General features: G+C 44.6%; 1 protein-coding gene across 4 annotated transcripts in view; it reads right to left on the bottom strand.

Annotated features, from left to right (window-relative positions):
- DOCK2 (dedicator of cytokinesis 2) overlaps nt 1–25815 on the bottom strand; it is a 406900-nt gene that overhangs the window by 40012 nt on the left and 341073 nt on the right. For all 4 annotated transcript variants that reach the window (XM_026510947.4, XM_057312309.1, XM_057312311.1 and 1 more), the window contains 3 exons: nt 16890–17038; nt 7520–7605; nt 1278–1434 (listed from right to left, as the gene is read on the bottom strand). In XM_026510947.4, the coding sequence (XP_026366732.1) occupies nt 1278–1434; nt 7520–7605; nt 16890–17038 (392 nt within the window). The remainder of the gene's footprint in view (nt 1–1277; nt 1435–7519; nt 7606–16889; nt 17039–25815) is intronic.

Below are 25815 nucleotides of genomic sequence, written 5' to 3'. Positions count from 1 at the left end.
TGGTTTAACCCAATGTACACCAGAGGCTCAGAAAGGGGGAGGTGATGTGTTCCAGGTGTTCCAGGGTACACAGTTAGTGGGCGGCAGAGCCACACTAGACCTCAGCCCCCCTGACACCCTCTTCCTGTCCTCCTTCCTGATGCCATGTTTACACCACACCAAAAGCTAGCAGGGTCTAATTGCTTGTGGATCTGCCTGTCCCAAACTCTCTCCCTGGTCAGTCTGACTGTTGAAGGTCATTTTCTTCAACTAACTTCTGCCTCTCCATAGAGAGAAATTGCTAAACTCCTGGAAAACCCCTCTTCCTGCTCTTTATGTAAATTGGACCTGGTGGAGTTATTAACAGTGAATTCCTTTCTGCTGTAATCAGGATTTTTAAACTCCCCTTAGCATTTCAGAAAATCAATGGCAATATCTAGGCTATTAAAAAGGGAGTCCACCTGGGGTAAACAGAAGCCACACAAAGGAAGTATAGGACAGGATTTATATTTCTGGAGCATTGAGCATGGCAGGGGTCATTGATATGATGGATGCCACATGGTCTTTTGGCCAACTTCATTCATTTAAACCACTTTAGGGTGGGCTGACATGATGGTGTGAAGTGCTGGGGCTGCTACAACCTGTCTCATGACTGTATGGCAGGATATACGAAGGGAGACTTTTCAGGAGTTGGCCCTTGGCAGGTCATGTGGTGTAGGGGTTAAGGGACTGCACTTGAGATTAGCTGCTCTGGTTAGCCTGGCCTATACTAATTTGCTGTAAATTCTGGTTATTAGATTACTCCATTCCATAAGAGAAGGAAACTAATACGTAGTAAGCATTTAAACATGCCCCTGGACTGCATAACCTAAGAAATAGGTACCATTATTTTCTCTATAGAACAGATAACCCAACTAAACCTTCAGAAAACTTCCTTGACTTGTCTATTCTATTAATTATCAGAGGTAGGATAAGAACCTATGCACTAAGTAATTCCAAATCTCATACTCTTAACCACTTTCTACTGCCACTTCCCTTCCATATGATGTGTTAAGTGCTAAAGAAAACACTCGTTCCCATTTGATCTATGAGGAAACTGAGCATGGAGTGGTGAAGTTATTGGCCTCAAGACACAGAGCTAGCAGGTGGCAGAGTAGGGATTCAATCCCACTTTTGTCTGGTTTGTGAGGCCCTTAGCACTGCCTCCCTATCAAAAGCATAGTGAAACCCCAAACCAGGCCTGCCCCCAAGACTCTGGTCTGGTGGGACTTTGGGGCGAGGTGGCCAACCCCACACACCAGCAGATTCACGGTGCAGCTCATGCGGTTGTCTTTGCTCTCGTCCGTCATCACACCCCGGTAATCGAGCAGCTTCTCCAGGAGGCCTTTCACCAGGTTCACAAAGTTTTCCACTGACTTGAAAATAGTTGGGTGCTCTGCAGCACACTCCATCAGGCTGTGGGCAGAGATGGGAGGGCAGTGAGCTCATGGCCAGAGTAGAAAGAGTGTGTTGATGGGGGAGGGGAGCAAATAAACCAGTGATCCCAAGTTCTCCTGGTTCATGTGTTGGCCCATTTTGTTCATTTGTTCAATCACATAATCATTTATACACTTATTTATCCATATAGTTTAACAAGTATTTAATGTTTCCCCCACCATCAGAATGGGAAAAAACAAAAGTGTCCAGTGTGGGCAGTGGTGTGGGGAAATGGTTACTTGTATGCGTCCACATTATGAGGAAATCAGTACAACCTTTTGAGTAGCAATTTTCACAATATCTATCAAAATTGTAAATGACATACCCTCTGACCCAACAATTCTACTTCAGGGAATCTATTCGACAGAAATATTCCCAGAAGCATGCAAGGATTTATACTTACAAATTGTGTCTACAGTGAAATAGTTGAAACCATCTTAAATGCCCATCAAGAGGCAAATGGTTAATAAATTAAAGCATATTTACAAAGTGTCGTTCTATGAAGACATTAAAAAGTATGAAACATCAATATGCTTTGACACAAAAAGCTCTATAAAATATACAGATCAGTGAGAAATGTTAAGTCTCAGAACAATATTTGTTTTTTATTTAACCAACTTATATAGAATCTATCATGTCCCAGGCATTGTTCCAAATGTCTCACAAATCATAACTCATTTAATCTCCCATCATTGTCTTATGAGATGGGATCTTTGCAGATGAGGAAACTAAGACACAGTGAGGCCAACTAACTCGTCCAAGGTCACACAGTTGTTAAATATCAACATTCTGGCTCCAGCATTTGTGGACAGAGGTGTATGTCTCCATCATGTATCTCTGTGTGCTTATAAATGTGACAAATATGTCAGGAAGGATAAACACCAAGCTCTTAATGGTGGTTGCTTCCAACAAGGGGTCTAGGTAGGAGGACAGAGGAGAAAGTATTCATTTTTAAAATTTAAATGTGCATATGTTATTTGAAAAATTTACATTTGTTGTAATATTAGTATTCTAAATTAAAAAAAAAACAAAAATAAAAACGGTGACATTCCTTAAGCATCTATTAGTTGCTAGGCACTGTGATAGGCATTGTGTAGAGTAGGGATGGGGAGAAAGATAAAATAAGAGATATTTTTAAAAAATCATGTCTACTTTCAGGAGGTCCACAGGCTAGGCAAGGGGAGACAGATGGATTAAAATTTTGATTAATGACTACTTTTTATTAATTACTTATTCTGCACCAGACACTGTACTGATCACTTTTTCTTATTTCTTTTCTTTTTCTATTTTTTTTTCTCATCACTTTTTCTTAAGAAATCATCACGATAATTCTGACTGGTAAAAATTATTCCCTTCATTTTGGAGATGAGGGAATCAAGGCTCAGAAAGGTTAAATGACCTTCCCAAATCACTCTGGTAGTAGCGGTGACCTTGGGAATCAAGCCAAATACTTCCCTATTTTCCCACAGAGAAACATTGTGGTGTGTTCTCAGGCATCTTGAGTAGACAAGCATTACCCAGGCTGCTATTTGTTTCTGGCTACTTTCCCCGTGGCGGCTTAGGTCCCAAGAGCTCCTAGGAGGGAAAGGTGAGAAAGGCAAGGACTTTGGAGGGTCATTTCCTCCCAGAAGCCAAACCAGGCTGCAAGGAGGCGACATCTCAAACTGTGGCTGTGATCAGACAAATCCATCTTCTCCGTGGGAGAAGCACCTGTTCCCTGGCTCTCGATGAGAGATGCAAATTGCCCTGTGATTTAGGCCTGTCTGGCTCAGTCACAGCTGTGCCTGACTCCTTCTGGGACAGTCACTTGCAGCCCTGTTTCCCAAGCTAATGACAATGCGACAAATCTTTGTCCAGCATTTGGAGTGTGATTCCTAATAGCCTCCCAGGCAGCTCAGACCCAGAAGGTATCTCATGGCCTGAGTGCAGCCAGACTAGTGGTTCTCAGTCCCAACTACATGTCAGAGTCAGCAGGGGAGCATTTTATAAAGCTCAATGCCCACCCTAAAATCAATGACTTTGTATCTCTGGGAGTGAGAACCAGGTAGAAGTATTTCATTTTTAAAGTTCTCTAGATGATTCCAAAATGTAGCCAACATTAAGAACAACTCGTTTAGTCCAGTGCTTTGCAAAGATCAATGTACATGGGAATAACCTGGGGAATAATAGATTCTGTTAATAGATTCTGGTTCAGTAGATCTGGGGCTAGGGCCCGAGATTCTGCATTTCTAAAAAGCTCCTGGATGAAGCTAGTGCTATTGGTCCTTTGTGAAGCATGGGTTCAGAAGAACACAGTCTTCGCTTTCTTAGTTTCACTATTGCTTAGGCATAGGGTAAGAAAGCTGCTCATATGGTCTAGGATTGGTGAGATGGATTGGCAGATTGTTTGGCAATTACCCAGCTGTTCACCATCCTCCACCATCCACCATCCATCCATCCATCCATCCACTCAACAGATTTTGTTCTAGGAACTAGGGATTCAGAAACCATTAAGACACTGACTTCCAGGAAATCGCAGTGTAGCAGGGGAGGCAGATACAGAAATAAAAACGAACCATAGTATATAATACTACCATTTATTGAGTACTTCCTGTGTTCCAGATGCTGCACAAGCCCATTTTATTGGTTATCTTGTTTAATACTTACAAAATTTCCTTGAGTTGGGCATTATTAACATCATCAATTTATAGAGGAGGCATGAGGCCCATGCGTCCTGCCAAGGTCACCCAGCTGTTCCTCTCTTTTGAATCCACAATAGAGGACAAGTACAATGAGAAAGGGTCCTGGGAATCTCCAGGTGAGTAATTCCTCACTCAATGGAAGGAGAGGTGGCAGCCACTCCCTGTCTCTGCTCCTGCCTAGAGGGACCTGGAGGGAGTTCACACTGCCCTGGAATTGATTTGCATTCAGTGTGGGAGGCCTTCAGAGGGAGGAGCCCAGGCCCACTCTCTATCAGTGCTGATGGAACTGGGTTTTCACTCATTGCTTTAAAAATGATGTATGCGGTACCACATATGACAGGTCCTCTTTCAGGTATTGAACTGGCCTGGGTGGGATCTTGGCCCCAGAACACACATTCTCTGTCCCCTTCAACTTTTCAGCTTCCTTGCCATTTCTAGAAAAATTCTCAGGCAGATGGAATACAGCAGGATAGAGTGTCTAATTATTCCATTCAATGTGGGACCTTCACATGAAGACAGTTATGGACAAATGGGAGTGGGCTATGAGGACAGTTCTGAGGGTAGGGAGGAGTGGGATGTTGTGTAAGATTATATAGCTTGTGGACTGCACAAGAGCCCATAAAGGCTGAAATTCAGCCCCACTCCATGCCCTAAGCCTTGTGCCCTAATGCAGGGCTACAGCTGCCACAGGGAAGGAAGCCCTGCTCTATTCACAGAGGCACCATCATATTCCTAAGCCATGTACCCACAGGACTGTGTTTGCCCAGAGCAGACCCTACATACCAGTGGAAGCCCTGAATGAAGGGCTGAGAAGAAGGGCTGGAGGAACTGAGGATGACTAGCCTGGGGAAGATATGACAGGTAGGCTCATGGCTTCAAATACCACATCAGTATCTACCTGGAGAATAGTAATAATAATAGCTAATATTTTCAGACTACTTACTAGTTATCAGAAATTGTACTAAGTACTTTTCATGACTTCTATTGCATAATCTCAACAAAAACTCTAAGAGCTGGGTAGTATTTTTATCCCCAGTTTGCAGATAAGGAAACTGAGGCTCAGAAAGTTCAAAGGAAAAAGCAAGGACCCAGCCCTTGGTACTAATGGGCCCTTGACTCCTCTGGTTGGGTTTGATTAGTTTCGTAGAAATCATTCACACCTCTATCTCAGGAGCAAAAATAATGAGCTGCTTTTAATTTCCTCAACCTCTAAGGATTCCTTTTATAAATAATCACTCAGGAAGGATTTGAAAATCCTGCTGATCATCTGAAGACTGCCACAGAGCCCCATCTGCTTATAAAAATGGAAATTGCCTGCACTGTAAATGGTTTCGCTTATGGTCAATATTTAGATTTTCCTTTTTAGAACTTTAAAATAAACATTGACTCAGGCAAAATGTCACTTTTTCCCCTGGACGGTCAGTCTCGATACCCACCTGAGGGGCAGACAGTGGGTTTCTCCTTCCAGCTGAGCTACCTTTGCAATCCATGTGTTTAGTGAGGGCTGTGCAGAGCGACAGTAGGGGGGCAGGGCCTGCCGAGATAGTGCTGCTGGGAATCTGCTCTGCCTACGGAGCAGGGCAAGGAGGGTCACTGTGAGGGTTAGAGCAAGGCCTTTAGTTTTGCTTTCGTTGCTGAAGTTAAATATTCAAAAAGGATCGGGAAAAGAATCCAAAATAAGAGTTATATCAAAGAATCACGCAAATCAGAGAATATACAACTAGGAAGAAATTTGGGGTGTCTGAGTTACTTTCCTAAACCCTGGATGAAGTCCTTCTGGTGGAAAGGGGACAATTGACATGGAGACAGAAACTGGGAGTCAGGTGTCTGAGCAAAGTATATTTACCAAGATTTTACCTGCTATATGCCAGATGATTTATAGTTATTCAGTCTTTAAAATAACCACAGGCTTATTATTCCCATTTTACATATGGAGATACTGAGGCTAAAGATGTTGATTGGCCTAAAGTTATACAGATGCTAGGTGGTGGGATCAGGGTTAAAAACCAATGTCTTTCTCCAAATATATATAATTGGTCAATATGCACATGAAAAAATGCTCACGATCATTAGCCATCAAGAAAACACAAATCAAAATGGCAATGATATCACTTTCACAGCAGCTAGGATGGCTCTAATTAGTAAGACAGATATTAACGAGTGTTGGGGAGAACATGGAGAAACTGGAACTCTCATACACAGCTGGAAGGAATGTAAGTGGTCCAGTATTTTGGAAAACAGTCTCATGGTTCCTCAAAAGGCCAATGAGAGTTACCAAATGACCCAGCAATTCCACTCCTAGGTTTATACCCAAGAGAACTGTAAGCATATGTCCACACAAAAGCTTACACACGAATGCTCATAGCATCCTCATTCCTTATAGTGAAAAAGTAGAAACAGCCTAAATGTCCATTAATAGGCAAGTGAATAAACAAAATGGGTGTGTCTAAACAGTGAAATATCAGTCAGCCACAAAAACAAATGAAGCGTTGCTGCCTGCTACAGCATGGATGACCCTTGGAAACACGTTATAAATAAGAAGCCAGGAACCGAGGACAATATATTGATTCCATTTATATGAAATGTGCAGAATAGACAAATCCACAGGGATGAGGGAGGGTGATGGCTAAAGGACATGGGGTTTCTCTTGGGAGAGAACAAACACGTTCTAAAACTGATTGTGGTTTCGATTGTACAGCTCTGCAAATATACTAAAAGCCACTGAGTTGTGCACTTTTAGTGGGCCGTATAGTATATAAATTATATCTCAGTAAGATGTTAAAACAAAACAGTGTCCTGACTAAGTGCTGACTGCTGTGCACTGCCTCACTCAGGCCTGGGCCCCAAGGTCAGGCAGAGCTGGTTCGGGTCCCAGCCTGTCCAACCAACTAGCGTGTTCTAGTTTCCTCGGACAAGACCCTCCCGAGGGGCTCAGGGGCCAGCTCTGTGACGTGGGATCAGAGAGTAGATGCAGCTAAATGAGGCAGTGCACAGAGAGCATGTGGCACGCACCATGTGCTGTATGAGCTCTACATGCGTTGGTCATGATCAACATCTGTCTAAGATTAAAAGAGAAAAAAAGAAAAACTAGCAAGAATTATTCCACAGCAAAGAGGTAACAAAAGCGAACAGTTTGGTGGATTGTTTTCCTCTTCCTAATACAGAAAAGTTTCTTTTTATCTGCCCCATTCCATGAATATCAAAGAAGCAACCACTCTAGAGAGATATTTGAGGTTTCTTTCAAAAGTGGAGTTTCTCCAATACCAGGAGCCACCAGATAGATCTCCAGGGGAGGATAGAGCCTCCAAAGGCCCTGAGGTTCTGAGCCCTCCAGCCTCCAGCTGACCCCCCGGCTCCTCCCGCGCACGGGGCGCTGAACTTACATCGACTCCAGCAGCTGCATGTACTGCTCGTCCCCTCGGCCCCCTTCCACCTCATGGTCCAGCTTGAGGATGATTTCATTTTCAAACTGAAAAAATATGAGATGGAAATCAATAATAACAACGTTAGGAGGCTGAATGTTGAAATTAGTCAATTTGCTATTTTAAGCAAAGCTTTAGGGAACGCCTGTCATTTCTCAGGGTCAGTGTCAGGAACAACGGGGAGTGCACATGGATCAGGATACTATGCCTGCCTTTGGGGAGTTCCCAGAGCACAGGGAAGAAAAGTAGATGGTAAGCTCTGGAGAGAGAAAGAGGGAGAGAGGACAGAGAGAGAAAGAGAGTGAGCAAAGGGAAATGGCATTTCAAGCGGAGGGCACAGTGTGTGCAAAGACATGGAGGTATGTGACAGAGCCATGCATCTTCAGGGAATGGCACGTTGTTATGGACAGCTATCATTTCTGCCTGTCTGCCATGCCTTTCTCCATACTTTGGTGATCACACTGGCCCTAGTCTCCGTCTCTGGGATGGAGGTGAGCTGACCATGCCTTCTTAGCTCCAGGTATGGGCACAATACCCAGGCCTAGCTCTTAATCAGTATCTTTCATCATCTAGACACTAAGATTAATAAAGGCTCAGGCCAAGCCAGTGAGACTCAGAGGCTTTGCTGGAACCCCTAGCAAGGAGCCCGCCTGCTCCACATGAAGATGGAAGGCTGTAAGCCTGAGACTGCTGGAGACAAGCACAATGAAAAAGCCTGCCTGGGAATGACACCGATACGGAGGAAAGCGGTAAGGGGGAGATGGAGAAACACTGAGCCCCTGAGCCGACCCATACTTGTCGTATTTGTATGAGCTGATGCCTCAGAAAGTAAGGACTGGGGACAACTGTAACGGTCAGAGATCAGACTAGGTAAGTGACTTGAAAGTCCCAAATCTTGTTACAATGAAGCCGGAGAGTGTTCTATCACCCTACTTTCACCATCAAGAAGCATCTCACCCACTTCAGTTCATGGCTTTTTCAATATTTTAAAGGGCCATGCTGGGTTCCTTTTCACGGCTATAACCTAAAATGGTTTGTACTGTTTTAATAACATGCCCTGATGAGTCCATCCATATCATGAAGTACACTTCTCAACTTTACCATTAAATAAGAAACTGCCACCTGGAGAAGGGAAGGAGGCCCTTGGCAAAGGTTACCAAGGTCAAGGCAGTCTTTGGGTGGGTACTCCACTCCAGCTCCTCACCCAACCTCTCTACCTCCAGTCCTTAAAATAGCTCCATGAGGTCTGAAGGTCATATTTAAGGAAGCTCCCCCCCCCTTTTTTTAAGAGAGAGAGAACATACACAAGTGGGGGGGGCAAGGGAGAGGGAGAGAGAGAGAATCTCAAGCAGCCTCCACACCCAGCATGGAGCCTGACATGGGGCTTGATATCATGACCCTGAGACCATGACTGAGCAGAAATCAAGAGTTGGATGCTTAATCAACCAAGCCACTCAGTGCCCCAAGGAGGATCACTTTTAAATGTCAAAATGCATAAAAAGCAGCCAGCGCGGACTGGCTCCACTTCAGTGTCATGTATTATTACCCATGAGGAAGTAGAGGCTCAGGGAATTTAAGTGGCTTGTCTAAAGTCTCAGATGAATGGCAGAGACCTTTTGGCAGGCTCTTTTTAGTGCACAAAGGATCAAGCCCAGTCTAGTTGGTTGGAGTCTTCTAGTGATGAAAGGCAGGGGCTGGAGTCACTCTTCCTTCAGCTCACATCTGTGGCGCCATTGTTCCCTCACTTTTGTGTGCTAAGGGCCAAAGGAAAGGACCAGAAGCCTGTGCTGATACAACAGAAATAAGAAAATTTCCTGTGAGTTTCCACAGTTGGGGAAGATTTATGGAAGGAGATACACAAAACCTGGAAGGTGGTTAGGGTTATGAAAAACATAAAAAGAAGGGCATTCTAGGTAGGAGGCATGGAGGGAGCAAAGGGTTGAGGTAAGAATGTAGAGAAAAATGAGGAAAACAGTTCAGCAGGAACAGAGTTCAAGAAAGAGAGAAAGGAAAAAAAAAAGTTGTAATGGAGACCTACTAGATACGGGCCAATCTGACAAGGGTCTGGGCTTCCAGTCTGCACGTGAATCACCGACCTTATATGATGCATTGTACTAAGCATCTCGTGGGCATCAAATATCATCCAGAGTCAAGGGCTGGGGCTATGTTGATTAGAGATGTCTACTGAGCAAGGCTAGGGTGGGAAGAAATACAGCTGAAGGACTACAAGCATGGGCTCTGATGTCAGACTGGCAGTCTTGACATGTCTGCTCCATTCCCTCCACCATCTTGGGAAAGCTAGTAGGTCTTTCTAATCCTGTTTCAGAGTTTATATCAGGGGTCAGCAAACATTTTTCGGTAAAGGGCCAGATTGTAAATATTTTAGGCTTTGCAGGTTGGATACAACTATTCAGTTCTGCTACTGTAACACAAAATCAACCATAGAGAATACATAGACAAATCATCATGGCTGCATTTCAATAAAACTTTATTTACAAAAACAGGTAGCAGGACAGATTTGGCCCATCACTATAATAGTAGTACCTACTGCATGGGGTAGTTAGGAGGGCTGGAGGAGATTTTACATACAAAGCACCAGGGGAGAGCATAAACTCAGGTATGCATCAGGTTTGCTCACCTGTTTATGATTATTGCTAATATTATTGCTATTACTGCTGAATGTTACTGGAAAGCAGCTCTGGGGGAGAAATAACAGCATTTTTTCTTGTCTGAGTTGTTCAATGGTAAATGTTGGCATGATTCCTCCTCATGTGATGAACTTGCCTTTAGAGCAGAGAATTGCATGGGGTAAATAAGCACTTGTCATAGGGTCACAAAAGAGCCTGCAGGGAAGGAAATTACAGGGTGCCAGGGGTTGTGCAGAGCTGGATGTTGCCATGCCATGCTTGAGCCCTCCGGGGCAGGTTGGAGAGTGAGGGTTTCAGTCAGGCACGTCCCAAAGCAGACTGTGGCCCATTTTGTTCCCCAGCAGGTGCCGTGCTCAGGAGTGTCTATGACCACAGCTTTTGGCATCCAAGAGACTTAGTTTGAGTCTTGCTTTGACTTTTTCCCCCACCATGTGACTTTGGACAAGTTAATAAGCTTTCTGGGGCTCAATTTTCTCATCTATTACATGGAGATTTAAAACAGCACCTACTTAGAGTGGTGCTGGGAGGAGTTAATGGGAAAACACGTGAAAGGCTTAGCATGGTGCTTGGCACATAGTAAATGCTCAATAATTGTTAGCAATTATCATCATGACATTGTTGACACTGTCATTGTCAATAGCATCATAATCTCACTTAGTCTTTACAACAGCCAAGGGGGGGGTGGATATCATCATTCCTATTTTATAAAGAAGGAAACTGAAGCAAAGTGGAACCTTTGTCTTGGGTTTCATAGGATGGTTGGACTTGACCAGAGTAGGTCCAAGGGCCCAGCGTTTGCTCCCAAACATACACTATGCTGTGCCACTGTGCAGAGCTTCTGGCTTCACCAAATCAATTCCATTCTCATCCACAGCTACACAGCTGCATCACATTGTTGACTCCTCCTCTACCCTTGTAGGGTGGGTATTCCTTAAGGAGTATCTGCAGGCTACTTTCACTGAAGTCAATGCTATAGAGGCCCAATACTAATCTTAAAAAGCCCTAGTCAGGGAAAAGGAAGTGAACTCTAGGAGCCCAGCCCTCCTGGGTGGGCCTCCCTCTTCCAGCATGACTCATGCAGGCCTCACATTTGCATCATGCCTTCCCCGCATTGCTTCTGCTGCCTCTCCTGACTGATTGAGAACATCTTGGCTATTTTCATTATTTGTTAGCCTAGAATCCTATGGAAGTGTGAATTTAGGAAACAAGAGCTCTTCTTCAAAGGTATGGTGCTGAATTTGACTTTGTATGGGAGGGGCAGAGATAGTGTGAAAGGCCAGGATGGCAGAGGGATAGCAGGGATGGAACTGGCCCTAGTATGTTAGCCTGTGGCCTCCTTTGTTAATGAAACACTGCTTGTTAGGGGGTGGATGGAAGCTGACTTGGGCGGGGGTGGAGAGCTGGAGAGCTGGAGACAATAATGTCATGTGAGAAGGGAGTCAGGGCAGCTTCCTAATTTTCTTTGAGTTATCTTGTCCCTGCCTGCTCCAGATCATCCCCCATAGAGCTCTGGTTTGGGAACCTATAATGGTATTATGATAGTCACTTTACAGATAAAGAAACCAGGGCTGAAAGAGGTTAAATAACTTACCTAAATTTATTCAGCCTATAAGCAGCAAGCTTATCTGACTCTAAAGCACACTGCCCGCAGTACAGTAGGTGACCAGTATATATTTATTGAATCGATTGCTCTTTTCCACATTATGTTCTAAGACATTTGAATCACCACCTTACTCCATGCCAATACTCAATTTCAGTGGGATCTGCTAAACTGATATCTCTGTGTTTTAATTCATTCACCAAACAATTACTGACCTTGTGCTGGGTTCTAGCTGCTATTCTAGGTGCTGCTATCAAATCCTATTACCTCTTCTACCTCTGAGAGAGGGATCTTCTCTGGAACCACTGCCTGGTGCAGCTCAGACACTCAGGCTGATTGTTGCACAGCCCTTTCTATGATCTGTATCATAGGTAACCACTCTTCTCAGTGTCTATGCACCAGTACTCTCACTCCTTCCCACCAACTTCACCTAGAAACCCCAAAACCCCTCACTTCACAAAGAACTGTCCAGGAAGACAGCTGGTTTACCCAGCCTCTGGGGATTACTCAAGCAGTAGTCAGCAACCCTCATTACCCTACATTATGAAAATATTCACTGGAATGCTCCTCCCTGTGCCAAGGCTTTTCCTCTGAAATGTAGGATGCAAGTCTAGTCTTAGACTAGACAGATACTTGATAAGTGCTAGGAGTTCAGGAATGAGAGACTGGCTTTAGCCCTAAAGGAACTCACAGTCTCGTAATAGAGACAGATCTATGAGTAGATCATCATGCAATGTGGGATAAGAGATGTGCTTGAGCCTCATGCAGGCAGGACAAGATGCGTTTTACCCTGACCAGGCATGGCCATGCCAGCCACAATGTGGCAACCCCAGGCTCCTTTTGCTGAAACTGACCTGTCCATAGCCCCACCAAGGGAATTATGGAGTGTACCAAGGATGGCACACCTAGTCTGAATCATAGGACAGAAACCCCTGAGATGGTCTTGGGTGAAGTGCTGTACTCATGAGGGGTAAAAGTTATCAGAGAAACTCATCAGCTATCTTATTTGGGCTAGAGGATAAGACAGAGATCTGGCAATGAGGTTGCAAAAGAAACTCAGAGCAGAAAGAGAGATTGCCCCAGAGCCTCCTTTTTCCTACCCCCACCCCCCTTAAGTCCATCCCCCAACCCCTCCCTGTCCTAGTTCCAGCCCTTACACATCCTGCTTGAGCAAATCTGTCTTTTGCATCCATATGAACCACTGCCTCAGGAAGCACAAAGGGCTGTCTCAACATGTGAGGCCTCAGCTGAAGGATGAGTAGAATCTCTTCAGGTGAAGAAATCAAAGCAAGAGCCCGAGCAAAGACAGGGCAGCAAGAGAACCACAAGATGTTGGGTACCAGTCCAGGGGGCATGGTGTGAACTGGGAGCAAGGGTCCTGCTAACTTTTCTCTGGGTTCTGCTATTTTCTTTAAGAAACTCCAAGTTTAGAAAGGGAAGCCTGTCATCTTACAGGCACCTGGCTCTTAGCTGATAATTTTGGCATCATTCCCTCACGCTAGTTTGCATACAATGCAACTGGATTTCAGACCCAGTTCCAGGGTTCACTCTGGATTTGCCCATCAGGGCTTGGGGTTCATGAGGGACTGGTTTCCTCCTTTCCTGGGGACACTTTCCAGGGCTGCTTACTCTGAACCAAGGAGACATGCCTGGATCTGCTCATTCCACAGCTGAGCTCCCACCAAGCACACCAGCTGGCTTTTTCATGGAAAGCTGCCCCATTAGTCAGGCTGATTGTCCTGTCTCTTTTGATAAGGGAAAAATTAAGAGAAGCAATTGGGGAACATTATTACGATGAACACAGCTTGGATTGAGGAGTCCAAGGATGACCCCCATTCATAGAAAACAGGTGGGTAGATATCATGGGGATACCACAATAAGGAAATCCTTTAAAGCAAAAAAAAAAAAATCTTACTCAGGCAAGCCTCTGAAGGCTTCTAAACACATGAGGACACCAAAACAACTGTCAGGTCATAATCCAGAAATGAAGGGCTTGCTTGTTTTTAAAATATGGTGTTTCCTTTGCACATCTGCTCCCAGGACATCTTCTGAGCCAGCTGGTGCACACATCTCTGGAGGGAGTGCCCACCTGAGGGCAAGTATGATGCCCTTCATCTCACATTGTGTGCCCTCTGCATGTTCCCAAACTTCATACACCTCATTTTCCCCTTAAAAGGCAGCAGATTGCAAACTGCCTTCAAACACTCACTCCAGGTTTCACCTTCCACTCCCCCTGATCTCAATTGGTTGAATATGGTATCTTCCTCTATCTGACCTCCTCAACCTGATTTCTTTCCAGGCTCTTTGCCGAGGGGACAGCTGGTCACTAGCCTTTCTGGGACTAGAGAGCTCCTGCTAATTAATCCCTAGGCAGGAGAGTACCCTCTCACACTGGTATCATCAGAGCTAATTACAGATCTTGCTCAGCTTATAATGGGGTTATGTCCTGATAAACCCATTGCAAGTTGAAAATACAGTTAAGTTGAAAATGCATTTAAAATCCCTACCCTATTGAACATCATAGCGTAGCCCAGCCTACCTTAAACATGTTCAAGACACTTACATTGCCTATCGGGCAAAACCATTTACTGTAAAACCTATTTTATAATAAAATGTTGATTAGCTCATGTAATTTACTGAATATCATACTGAAAGTGAAAAAGGATGGTTGTATGGGCATAGAATGGCTCCAAGTATATCATTAGTTTACCCTCATGATCATGTGGCTGACTGGGAGCTGGGGCTCACTGCTGCTTCCCAGCATCGTAAGAGAGAATCCACTGCATGTTGCCAGCCCAGAAAAAGATCAAAATTCAAAATTCAAGGTAAGGTTTCTACTGAATGTGTATCACTTTCACACCATTGTAGAGTCAAAATATCGTAAATCGAACCATTGTAAGTTGAGGACCACCTGTAGTGTCTTTTTCCCCTTAGAACAATGTTTTCGAAAGTGATTGGCAGAATGGCACATCTAATTGATACTTCTTGCACAAATAAGTTTGAGAAATTGAGCAGATCTGTTTATAGTGGAATGCATCAGTGCTTTGACTATGTTAATGTGCACTGGAAATCTCCAAGGGGGTTACCATATGCAGTGGCTTCCAAAGGTATTTAGCCTTCAAACCCCCTTCCCTAGAGCATCTGTTAGGATTAGTGCTCTGTAGAACATATTTTGAGAAACCACTGCTGGAGAGGATGCCAAGCATTCTCTCACTCAGCCAACATTTACTGTGACAATACCAGGGGCTGGATAATGCAGTAGGCACAACATGGTTTGGGGACTATAGTGACTTGTGTGTTGCAGTCTCTGCCCCACCTCTTTCTTGACATATGACTTTGGTCAAGTAACTTTACCTCGCTAGGCTTCAATATTTTCATCTTTAAAATGGGCATGATAATGCTATCTAACTCATAGGGTTGCAATAAACAAGATCATATGAACTAACATAGGGAAAGTACTTATAGTGCCTGACACTATGGTACCCGGGTCACGGCAGCCATTTGTGTCATCATCATCATCATTATCACTTTTATTAGATAAGGATGAGGAAGATGCAGAGAATACTCAGAAATGAGTATAAGGCAAGGCAGGATATAATCATCATACCTCAGAGAGATAAAATGATGTAGGGGTAGAGGGAAAAGGTCTCTTAACGGACGCAGTTCTGCAATGGACTTTGCAGGATCAGTAGGAGTTTAGGTGTTGGCAGGCAGGACTGGGAACAGGGCAGAGTAGTAGCAGGAAGGAGAAATGCACAGAGGAGGATGCTGACCAAGGCATCCCAAATCAGGTGAGCTGTGGGAATAGCTGGACAACAGGTGAGGTGGGGATAATGGCTGAGAAGGCTGATGGAAGGCCAGAGCAAGAAAGGCCCTGAATGCAGGCAGAAGGGCTTGGATGTCACTGGGCAAGGATTAGAGAATCAATAAGCAAGAAAGGGGTAAGATCTGTAAGGATTTTAAGGAAAGGCAGTTTGGAATCTGCTACCTTTTTTTTTTTTTTAAAGATTTTATTTATTTGACAGAGAGAGACAGCCAGCAAGAGAGGGAACACAAGCAGGGGGAGTGGGAGAGGAAGAAGCAGGCTCCCAGTGGAGGAGCCTGATGTGGGACTCGATCCCAGAATGCCGGGATCACGCCCGGCGCCGAAAGCAGACGCTTAACGACTGAGCCACCCAGGCGCCCCAGAATCTGCTACCTTTTAAGTACGTGTTTTAAGGGAAATTTTTTGGTGGCAGGAAATAGTCTAGAGAGAGAGGCAGAAATGCTGGGAGAGGAGGAGGGCAAGCCCATTAAGGGTAAAACCAGCTGTGTGGCAGAGAGGACAGAGGGTCGAGATCTGAGGGAACCACTAAGGCAGCCTGAGAAGACTTAAACACCAACCTTCCTGAACTGGGCAAAACTACGGGACACCGCCAGGAACCTGTTGTGGAATGGGTGCCTAGTGCACTGTCAGAAGCTTCTGTAGTGACTGGGCCCAGAATGTGGTCCTCGTTCTTCAGGCTTCACAGGACCTTTCAAAGAAAATACTTGGCCAATGACACTTGTGTTTCACGCAAGTTGCTCACTCCCTCCACGCTGGGGAAAGCCTCCTATTGCCATGGCGGCTCCACAGGTCTCTCCTGGGCAACGGGCCTCTGACGCCATTCGCTGTCAATTTTGACTCATGGCTGAGTATGACTCCTAGGAGGGTCAGCTCTTCCTAGACAATATAGATCTTCCAGGTTGTCCCAGAATAGAAAGTGCTGGACAGAGGCAGGCGCGAGATGGGGGCAGGTGGGAGGGGTGGGCTCTTTGGACACACTTGGAGGGAACACTTAGGTAGGGAAGTAGGGTACTTGTACTATTGAGAAAGGGACCAAGCTGATACACAGCAAGAAAGTGCATTTTAATCTTGGCAGGAAAGCGTGATAGAATAGTGACCAAATCTGATCTGCCAGCTCATTCTGGGCACATGAATAATGTCCCTATCCTACCGTCAAGGCCCTGAATGAAGCCCAGGCAGATGGAACGAGGATATCATTATGGGGAAATGGGTTAGGGATCAGGGAGGATGGCATGAGTTTCCAGCCTCATTTTTTACCTTTTTGAAATCCCCACTCCTTTGATATTCACACAGCATCATGTCGAAGAAGATTGGTATGGTGGCTTTTCGGAGCTCAGCCTCAGGGATAAGTGTCATCTCTAATATAGGTCCCACCATGCCTGGGATGAAGCAGATTTTGTTCTGGCCTGTAAGGGAAGAGGAACACGGACACATAAAACAGTTTTCATGGTGCACAGATCCTCCTCAGACCAAGCCTGGAGAAAGGAAAAAAAAAAAAAAAAGGGAGGCAGAATAGTAGAAATAATAGTTAACACTTATATAGTTGTTTACGGGAGCCAGGCACCATTTTGAACACTTTACATATATTAACTCCTGTAAGAGGTGCATGCATCATCCAGAACGAGCTGTTATTAAGGATAATAACATGGATATGTATAAAGCACATCACTGTTTACAAGGGTTTTCACCTGCATGATCTCCTTGCCAAATGGAGCCCTGATGGAATATGTTAGTGATGGCAAATCTCTAACAGGGATATTTGAAATTATGCCTGTCCACATCACAAACCATGTTTCTGAGACTGGAGAACATGCTTTTAGAAACTGTTTCATGAAACAAGAAAAGCAAAATTTCCTCCTAAGAATCTGCTATAATAGGAGGGTCAGTGGAATTGTGAGGCGTACTCACAACCCTTCCTTCAAGGGAACAGTATGACCAATGGAATGATGAGTGGATGACAAGGCATTCCCATGAACCTCCTCTGGCTCTTGGCATTCCAGCTATGCTGGCCTGCTTTCAGCGTCACAAACTCACTTTGTGTCCTCCACCACCAGGCCTATGTACACACTGCTCCTTTGTTGATAATAGTTCCCCCCCCCCGTCTGTGCCCCAATACCCCCATTGTCACCTAGATTCCCCTGGATGGGTCTCAGGGGATATGTTGAGAACAGCTCCTAGCACAACCCCCCCAACCCCAGTGAAGTCAGAACCCCTGCTCTGGCTTCTTATGCTGTGCGTTCTCACCCAACTTTGCAATGATGGCTTCATTTGTGGAATATTATGATAAATGTCTGCCTCCCCCATTTCATGAGAGTGTGAGACAATGTCTGTTCTCACCTTCAGATCTGTGGCACTGAGTATAGGACATTTAGATGTTTAATAAATGTCTATTGAATGAAGAAATAAATTTGTCTAGCACCTATACTCATTAGCTATATGACTTGAATATGCATCTTATAAAAATGCAATAGCAACACCCACCTGTTGAGAAGACCGTATGAAAATACACCTGTGTGTACTGAGCACAGAGCCTGGAAGAATCAGCACACAGGGGCACCGCTAGTGTGGCCCAGTGGTTAAGCGTACTGAACCTGAAGCTAGATGGCCTGAATTTGTAAGCTGACTCCACCATCAACTAGCTATGTGATGTTGGACAAGCTGATCTTACCACTTGGGGACTCAGTGTCCTCATTGTAACATGAGAGAATAATAGTATTTATTTGAGAGGGTCATTGTGGAGAACACGTGGATGATTATTTCCCAAGCACCCAGGACCGTGCTTGCCATGTGCCATACTTGACAGAGGGTTAGCTATTGCTCTTCTGATGTTTGACCAGAAGGGACCATTAAGGACAGCCTTGTTGAGCAGAACCAAGCAGACTCTTGAGTATACACACGGGATATGTGGCAGAAAAAAGGCACGAAGAGGGGCACTTAGGAGTTGCAGGGACTTCCTGGGGAGCGAGGGGAAGTATATCCACACAGCCCTGTCATCGAAGCTGACACCCAACTGTTCCAGCAGCTGCCTCTTTCTTCCGAGTCTCAGAGCCCAAGAATCCCATCCAGGTTTTCTCCACTGTCAGGACAAACACTTGGGGTCTTAACCTAGGACAGAGAGCTCCTGGGGGTGCAGAAACTCAGGAGGCATGGTGTACAGCCCGGTGCTGTTGCCTTCAATTAAAGCTCAGAAAAGGAGCCAAGAGGGAAAGCAGCAAGAAGATGAATTTTCATTCAGCCTAAATGAGGCTTAATGTTCAAGTATTTCCCCAGAATTCAGATAAAAAGGCATCATCCTCAGACTATCTTCAGTTAGTGAGAATGAAGTGGTGAAGTCAGGCAGAGAGTTGAGTGAAATATAAAGACACTTTTCCAGGATATCCGCTTCATTATATGATGCGTTTGGATTATACTTGAGCTGCAAGCCTTCGCTTTGGCCCAAATAAGAAAGAAAAAAAATTGTACTTTCTAGCAGGTTTATAGTGATTGCTAATCTAGGTTTTTGATTTCGTCCTTCAAGATCCTTTAAACCCACAGTGGGGTTTTAAAATTCAAAGTCAAGTGCAATAATAAGTAGAAAGTAAATGGGAAACTGTCAGATAAGCCACCACGGAATGGAGAAATTGCTTATGCAACAAAGGCCTTTAGAATACTGGAGGGCATTGGCTATGATAAGGATATATTTAAGACGGTTTAAAATAAAGAGCGGACATGCTGTAGACCAGGGATTTCTTAAGATACTTTTGACCCGCATTCTTTGCAGTCAGTTGAAGAGGTGTTTGGAAGAATAGGGAAAATGGAGAGAGATGCTGATCTCTAAATACAGTGTGAGCTAAATGCCCCTTACAACGTTCCATGAAGAAATTTTATTCATTTACATCAAAAATGGAATTTCAACTCATTGGATTTTGTGTTCAAATAATCGGAATGTGCATGTATGTGTGTCTTTATATACATAGACACGTGTGCATGTGCAAACACAGAACATACTCGAGGCTAATCGAATGCAAACTCATTTGGGAAAAAAAAATCCTCATTCAAGACACACACCTGCTGCTGTATTCAAAAAAAGGCAAGGCAAGGAATCAGTACGAGGGCCTTTTTTCATATAATGGAGGCTGAATCTCACTGAGAACAGATACCAATTAGAAAAGACTTTTAAAGTGCCAATAAGCCGGCAGGATAAACCCAAATGCCAAATTACATAGGCCCTGGGAAAGGCTCTGGTGGAAATGAGAGCGCACAGAAGAGCTTCGGTGTGGGGGTGGAAAGCAGTCCTGTGTGTTCCCTGGCCTGGGTTGCTAATCTGTACAGTGGCCTCATCTATCACACCTCTCAGGAGGAGACTGTAAGACTGAACACAAAGGGTATGAGGGCACTAAGAAGATGACCTGGCAAAAAAGGAAGAGGGGGTAAGGGAAGTGGGAGGGAAGGAGGAAGGAAGGAGACCATCACTGTGAACCTGCTGAGAGGAGTGGAACATGTCACTGACCTTGTGAGGCTGATAGGGACAGAAGGGGCACTCTTTCGGAGAGTGTATGGCTCTCTAAAGGTGGGCACAGACTCTGAAATGAACAGAGACGAGGACAAGTTATGACCTCCTGGAGTTCAGAGTCCCGCATCCTTCTGGGGACTCTGAAATAAAGCTGGGCTGATCCGCAAAGATCACTCGTTCAGCGCAAAAGGGGAAGAAAGAACACAGATCTCTGCTGCTCTGACTCAGGCTTGGAGAAGCTCCCTTCTGGCACTGCTCCCAGACGGGCAGGCTGTTTGCTCCTCATCATCCAGCATGTGCCCAGCTCCAGGCCCCTTCCAGGCCTTTAGAACCGCTGAGCCCTACAACCTGGATCAGGTCCCACTGCCGCCACTCCATGGCCGTGTTGCTTTGTCATTTAACTTCCCCAAGCCTCTGTTAGCCCATCTGTAAAATGGAGATAAAAATAATCCCCGCCTGGTAGGATTGTTGAGAAGCTTAAAAGAGTTAATATAAACAAAGGGCTCTACAGAGTGGCTGGCTCATTAGAAAGGCTCAGGAAGTACTGATGGCAATTGTGGTGATGATGGTGAGTACTATCAGCTCAGCCTCTGCTGGGCTCTGCAAAAAGCAACATGCAAAGACATGTTTCAACTCATGGAGCTCCCTGGAGCTTTCCATGGAACTTTTTAGGACTGTCAGTTTATTTGTTCACCTCCAGAGTAAAGAGGAGGCATGGGGAGAGGGTCAGGATGGATTTATCTTCTCTCCCATGGCAGACACTCATGACTGTCCTGATCCTTCTCTAACCTATCTAAATATTTTATAATCTTCCTCAAAACTGTTTGAAAAGTCCCAATCTGACCATGCTGATCCACAGTTTACAATCCTTCCATGGCTTCTGTTGCTCTTGGGACCAGTTCTGCAGGCCTGTTTGGTCCAATGCTCCTACTCCATACCCCATCTCTTCCTCTTGCCTGCCTGTGCTCCCTCCATGGCCTGCCTCTGCTCCTCAGGCACACCCTGCCTCTCCTCCTCGGGCCTGCATATGTGCCCTCCTCTGGCCACCATTCTCTCCCCTCCCTCTCCCTGACCCCGTTTCCACTCCCTACCCCCACCTGCCTTCACAAATAAATCCCATTCATTCTCCAATGTCGTTCAATCGAGTATGGAAGTTACAGGCGCATGGATCTTTGGAGCACTTGAGGTTAGTCCAACAGGAGATACGCTGTGATATGGCTCTGAGTGAGTCATAGGTGCTGTATGAAAAGGCCACTAGATTTCAAAGAATGAGTTCTGGAAACCAAAAACAAAACTAACTTATCTCAATAATGTTTTGTATTGATTACATGTTGAAATGATAAGATTTTGGAATATGGGGTTAAATAAAATATATTGGAACATTAATCTCACTATTTCTTTTTACTTAAAAAAACTGTGGACATTAAGGCATTTGCATTTAGACAGGTGGCTCACATTCCAGTCCCACAGGACAGTATTGCTCTGGAGTAAGATTCTTCACTCTTCCTCATCTAGGCCATCCTGGGCTCCCTCAGGAGGCAGGAGTCCTCTGTAGACTCTCCGGGTACCACAAGCTTCTGCTCGACAGTGATTTCCCCTTTGGCCATAACGAAACAGCTCTGCAATTAGTAGGTTACTATTCAGTGCAATGGCCACACATCCATGAGGTCAAGGGCTATATCTCTAACCTGTTTCCAGTTGCAGCCCCAGACTCAGGCACAGTGCCTGTCATGTAGAAGGAGCTTGTATTTGTTTCTTGTTGTTGCTGTTATAAACCACCATAAGCTTAGTGGCTAACACAGTACAAATGTATTACCTTATGCTTCTTGAGGTTAGAAGTCTGAAATGGGTTTCATTGACCTAAGATCAAGGTGTGAGCAGGGCTGGGTTCCTTTTCGAGGGTCTCAGGAAGAAACTATGTGCTTCCCTTTTGCAGTTTCTAGAGGCCGCCTACATTTCTTGGCTCCTGGTCTCTCCTCCACCTTCAAAGCCAGTAGTGCATCTTCTTCACATCCCTCTTTGACTCCCCTGCCTCCTTTTATTCTCTTCTAAGAACCCTGTAGTTGCAGTGGGTTCACCTGGATAGTCCAGGATACTCTCACCATCTTCAAGATTCTTCTTCTTCTTCTTTTTTTTTTTTTTTCCATCTTCAAGTTTCTTAATCAGGCATGAAAAGTCCACTTTGTAAGGTAATATATCCACAGTTTCTAGGGATTAGGACATAGACATCTTTGGGGAAATGTTATTGGGCCTACCACAGTGCTCAATATTTGTTGTTAATTGAATTAATCAATAATCGAATGGATGAATGGATGGACGGATGTCTCTGTAATCCCATTTTCTATTTCTTGCCAGCAGCTTCTCCCAACTCTAAGAAGCCATGCTTAGTGCAGGCTGGTTGCTCTCCTGGAACACCTGTCCTTTCCCCTCTTTCTTTCAGTCTGGACATGGGCCATCCTGGGGTCTCATTCAAGAGCCATTTACCCCAGGGGAGCCATCCGTATTGTCCTCATCAACCTCCCATTTGCCCGAACTCTTAAGTCTCCACCACACATTCCGTGTTAAGGAACATACTCTAGGTTTGTCCTTTAACCTCTTAGTTTGTTCTAGATGGTGGCTCTTCCTGGCAAATCAGGGACCATGTCTTATCCTTCTCCAACTCTCCTACCCTTCCCTGGAGCTTAGTGCTGAGTTGATCACTCCATAGACGCTAAAAGAAGTAAAGCCCCGGCTCTCACAGCTTTGCCAGGAGCAACCTCCCTACATACAAGGCCATGATGCCAGTCGCTAGAATTGTCTTTCTTTCCCACAAAGACTGTTAACACAGCAGCCTGACGTTAACCTAGGTGAATGTGGAATGGTTAAGTGCAGTCATTTTGGCAAAATGTGCATTGCTTCACTCCAAGCAGAAATCAAATGCTATGATGTTACACTATCAGGAAAAGTACATTCCATTTGGCATAGTCCCAGGATCCAAAACCACAGTGGCATTAACCCTTTAGTGGCCTGGTCCTGGTAACAAGATGTGGTCCTTCTCTCCATTAAGACCTTCCCACGTGTACCCTCTCTCACAAAAGCACACATGTACACACACAGGCATTCACACACACACACACACACACACACACACACACACACATTTGTCTAGGCTTTTCTCTGAAGAATGTTGAATAATCTTCAAGCCTGAGATTATCTTTGCAATTAGCTATCTTATAATCATAGGATTGTTCAAATCTTTACTGATGAGAAGAAGAAGATGATACTGATGATCACGGTGATGATGCCCTGATTGCTTTGGGCATTAAAACAAAATTTAAAAGGTTAACACGCATTATGATTTAGTCATTATCCATAGTCTTTGAAAAACAGTTTGCTATTCCACACTCTTTGAAAATAATTTGCATATTCTGAAAAAAAGTATTAGTAAGAACCCTGGACTTGGGATCAAGAGACAGGATCTTTCACCTCAGCTGAATCACTGATTTGTTGTTGACCTTGAATGTCCTTATGCCTCTCTGGGCCTCAGTGAGCTCACCTATAAAATGGGAGGGGGTTGAATTAGATGATATATCAGTTAGGGATGTAACAGCATCTGATTACCAAGGCTAAACCGAGTAAGTTCTACTTTAGCTTTCTTCCTCAACAAGAAGTCAAAAGATGGTCAGTCATCCTTAGCATTCAACTTTCATCTTCATAGCTTCAAACTGGCTATTGAACCTCCAGGCATCTTGTTGTTTTCCAGAAAGGAAGATAGGGAAAGACTATGGGCAAAATATGTGTTGCGCTCACTGAATTTTCCCCTTTCCCTTTGGTTTTAATTGGACAAAAAGGATTTCCTGAAGCCCCAACAAGTTTGTTTCTGCTGATTCTCTTTGGACAGAGATGGGTCATATGGCCATCACCTGCTACAAGACACGGTTAACTGAGCAAATTGTGATCATGAAAAAAGATAAAGCAGGATTCAGTTAACCAGGAAGAAGGGAAGAATGGCTGTTGTGTGGGCTCTCAGCTGTGTCTGCCACAGATGGCTTCTAAGTTTCACTTTGTCTCGGATATTCCATGGATTGTACTTTAAAACCTATCATTACCCATTACATTTGTCTCTAGTGTATACAGTGCTTGGTCCTGGTTTGGATTAGCAGGTTAACCTCATTAGCAAACGAGGAGAAAGCAGGCTAATGCCAAGATCCAGTGGAACACACGATGGGGTAGGGATGGGGAATTATATCCATTCACTCTGCCTCCTCTGTCTGTTCTCTTATCCCTGAAGGAGACAGGCAAGGAGAAGGCAGCTATGCAAGTAATAGGTAATAGGAAAATCCCTTCAGGCTGATATACTTTCTTCTTTCTGGAAGTCCAGGCCAAGGGGTGAGAAGGGTGGCCATTTTTGCAAGAGCATCCTTTGCTTCTTGTTCTACACAGTGGACATCTAGGACTTTGGCCTCTCTACATCTCCATAAACATCTTACTTTGGGAAACTCTACCTCCTTCAGTGGATGTAGACTTGGTGGAAAAATCAATGGAGTGGTAATCCAAGGAAGGCCAATAGAATAATATCCCCTGGAGACTGGATCTTTAAGCTGGATGATGCAGAAATGGAACATGCTAAAGGCAAAGTTCTGCCACCTGTTCTGGATCCTAGAGTGGCTCTGACCCTGTCCTTCATAGCCTGGTTCTCCTCTCCCTTCTGTCTCTGATTAAGGCAGGCACAGTCAATTTCTTTCTTGAAACTCCAAACCCTAACAAGTACATCTTTCCATTGCATTAATTCCTCCTACAGGTATTTGCAAACAGGGAGGATTCTGTGATGCTTTAGGACAGATATTCAGGCCAGAGTACTTGCCCTGAATCTGCTTCTTAAGCATTATATGACCTTGTTCATACCTCTTCATCTCTCTGTGTCTCAGTTTCCTCTTTTGTAAAATGGTGGGTTGGACTAGACCTGTTTGAGGTGCTTCAGGATTTCTCCCTGGAAAATCCTCAGGAGTCTACCTGGGGAGCTCAGGGGTGGCCCATTATAACGGGCTTTGGGCCCCCCACCCCACTTCAATTAGAATAGCTCGGCTTTCAACCAATTTATGTCTTGAGCATGAGATTCTTTTTTTTATTGGCCCTCAGCTAAAAATAAACATTTGAAAAATTCTGGACAATATGATCTCTAAAGGGCCCTTCCAGCTCTGATGTTCTGTGATTCTAAGCAGGTGGAATATTTGGTAACATCTTTTCATTCATCAGCATAATTGGGAGAGCAGGAACGTCTGCCAAAATATAATCTATATCTAAATAAAATCTGTGTGCAAAACAACGGCAATGGAGGACGTTCCGGAAAGAGCAGGCTGCGTGGAAGAACTAGAGACACACAAAGCGCAGATCCCTGCTTTGCAATCCTGGCAATGCCTGGGGTGTAGGTGTGGGAAAGAAAGCCCACCCCAGCTGTATCTCGTCTTTGCTGGCGTAAAGCAAAGAGTGCAAACTCCTACGCAAAGTGAATCTGGGCCCCATGCTTGACTGGGCATATTCAATGTTTTAAAAACTTCCAATTAGTTATCATCAATATTCAGAAATTGGAAATATATTTAAAAATTGTGTTTCCTGGTTTCTTTTGAAAAACTGGAAGACGAGACTTTGTCAGTCTTGCATTCTAATAGGACAGCAATCAAGCAGATCAGGACAGCGACCGCCCCTTAGAGC

Source organism: Ursus arctos, unplaced genomic scaffold (genome assembly GCF_023065955.2).
Source record: "Ursus arctos isolate Adak ecotype North America unplaced genomic scaffold, UrsArc2.0 scaffold_15, whole genome shotgun sequence".
Classification (NCBI taxonomy): domain Eukaryota; kingdom Metazoa; phylum Chordata; class Mammalia; order Carnivora; family Ursidae; genus Ursus; species Ursus arctos.
Note: the sequence above shows the minus strand (reverse complement) of the source record. Positions and strands in the feature narration are given on the sequence as shown.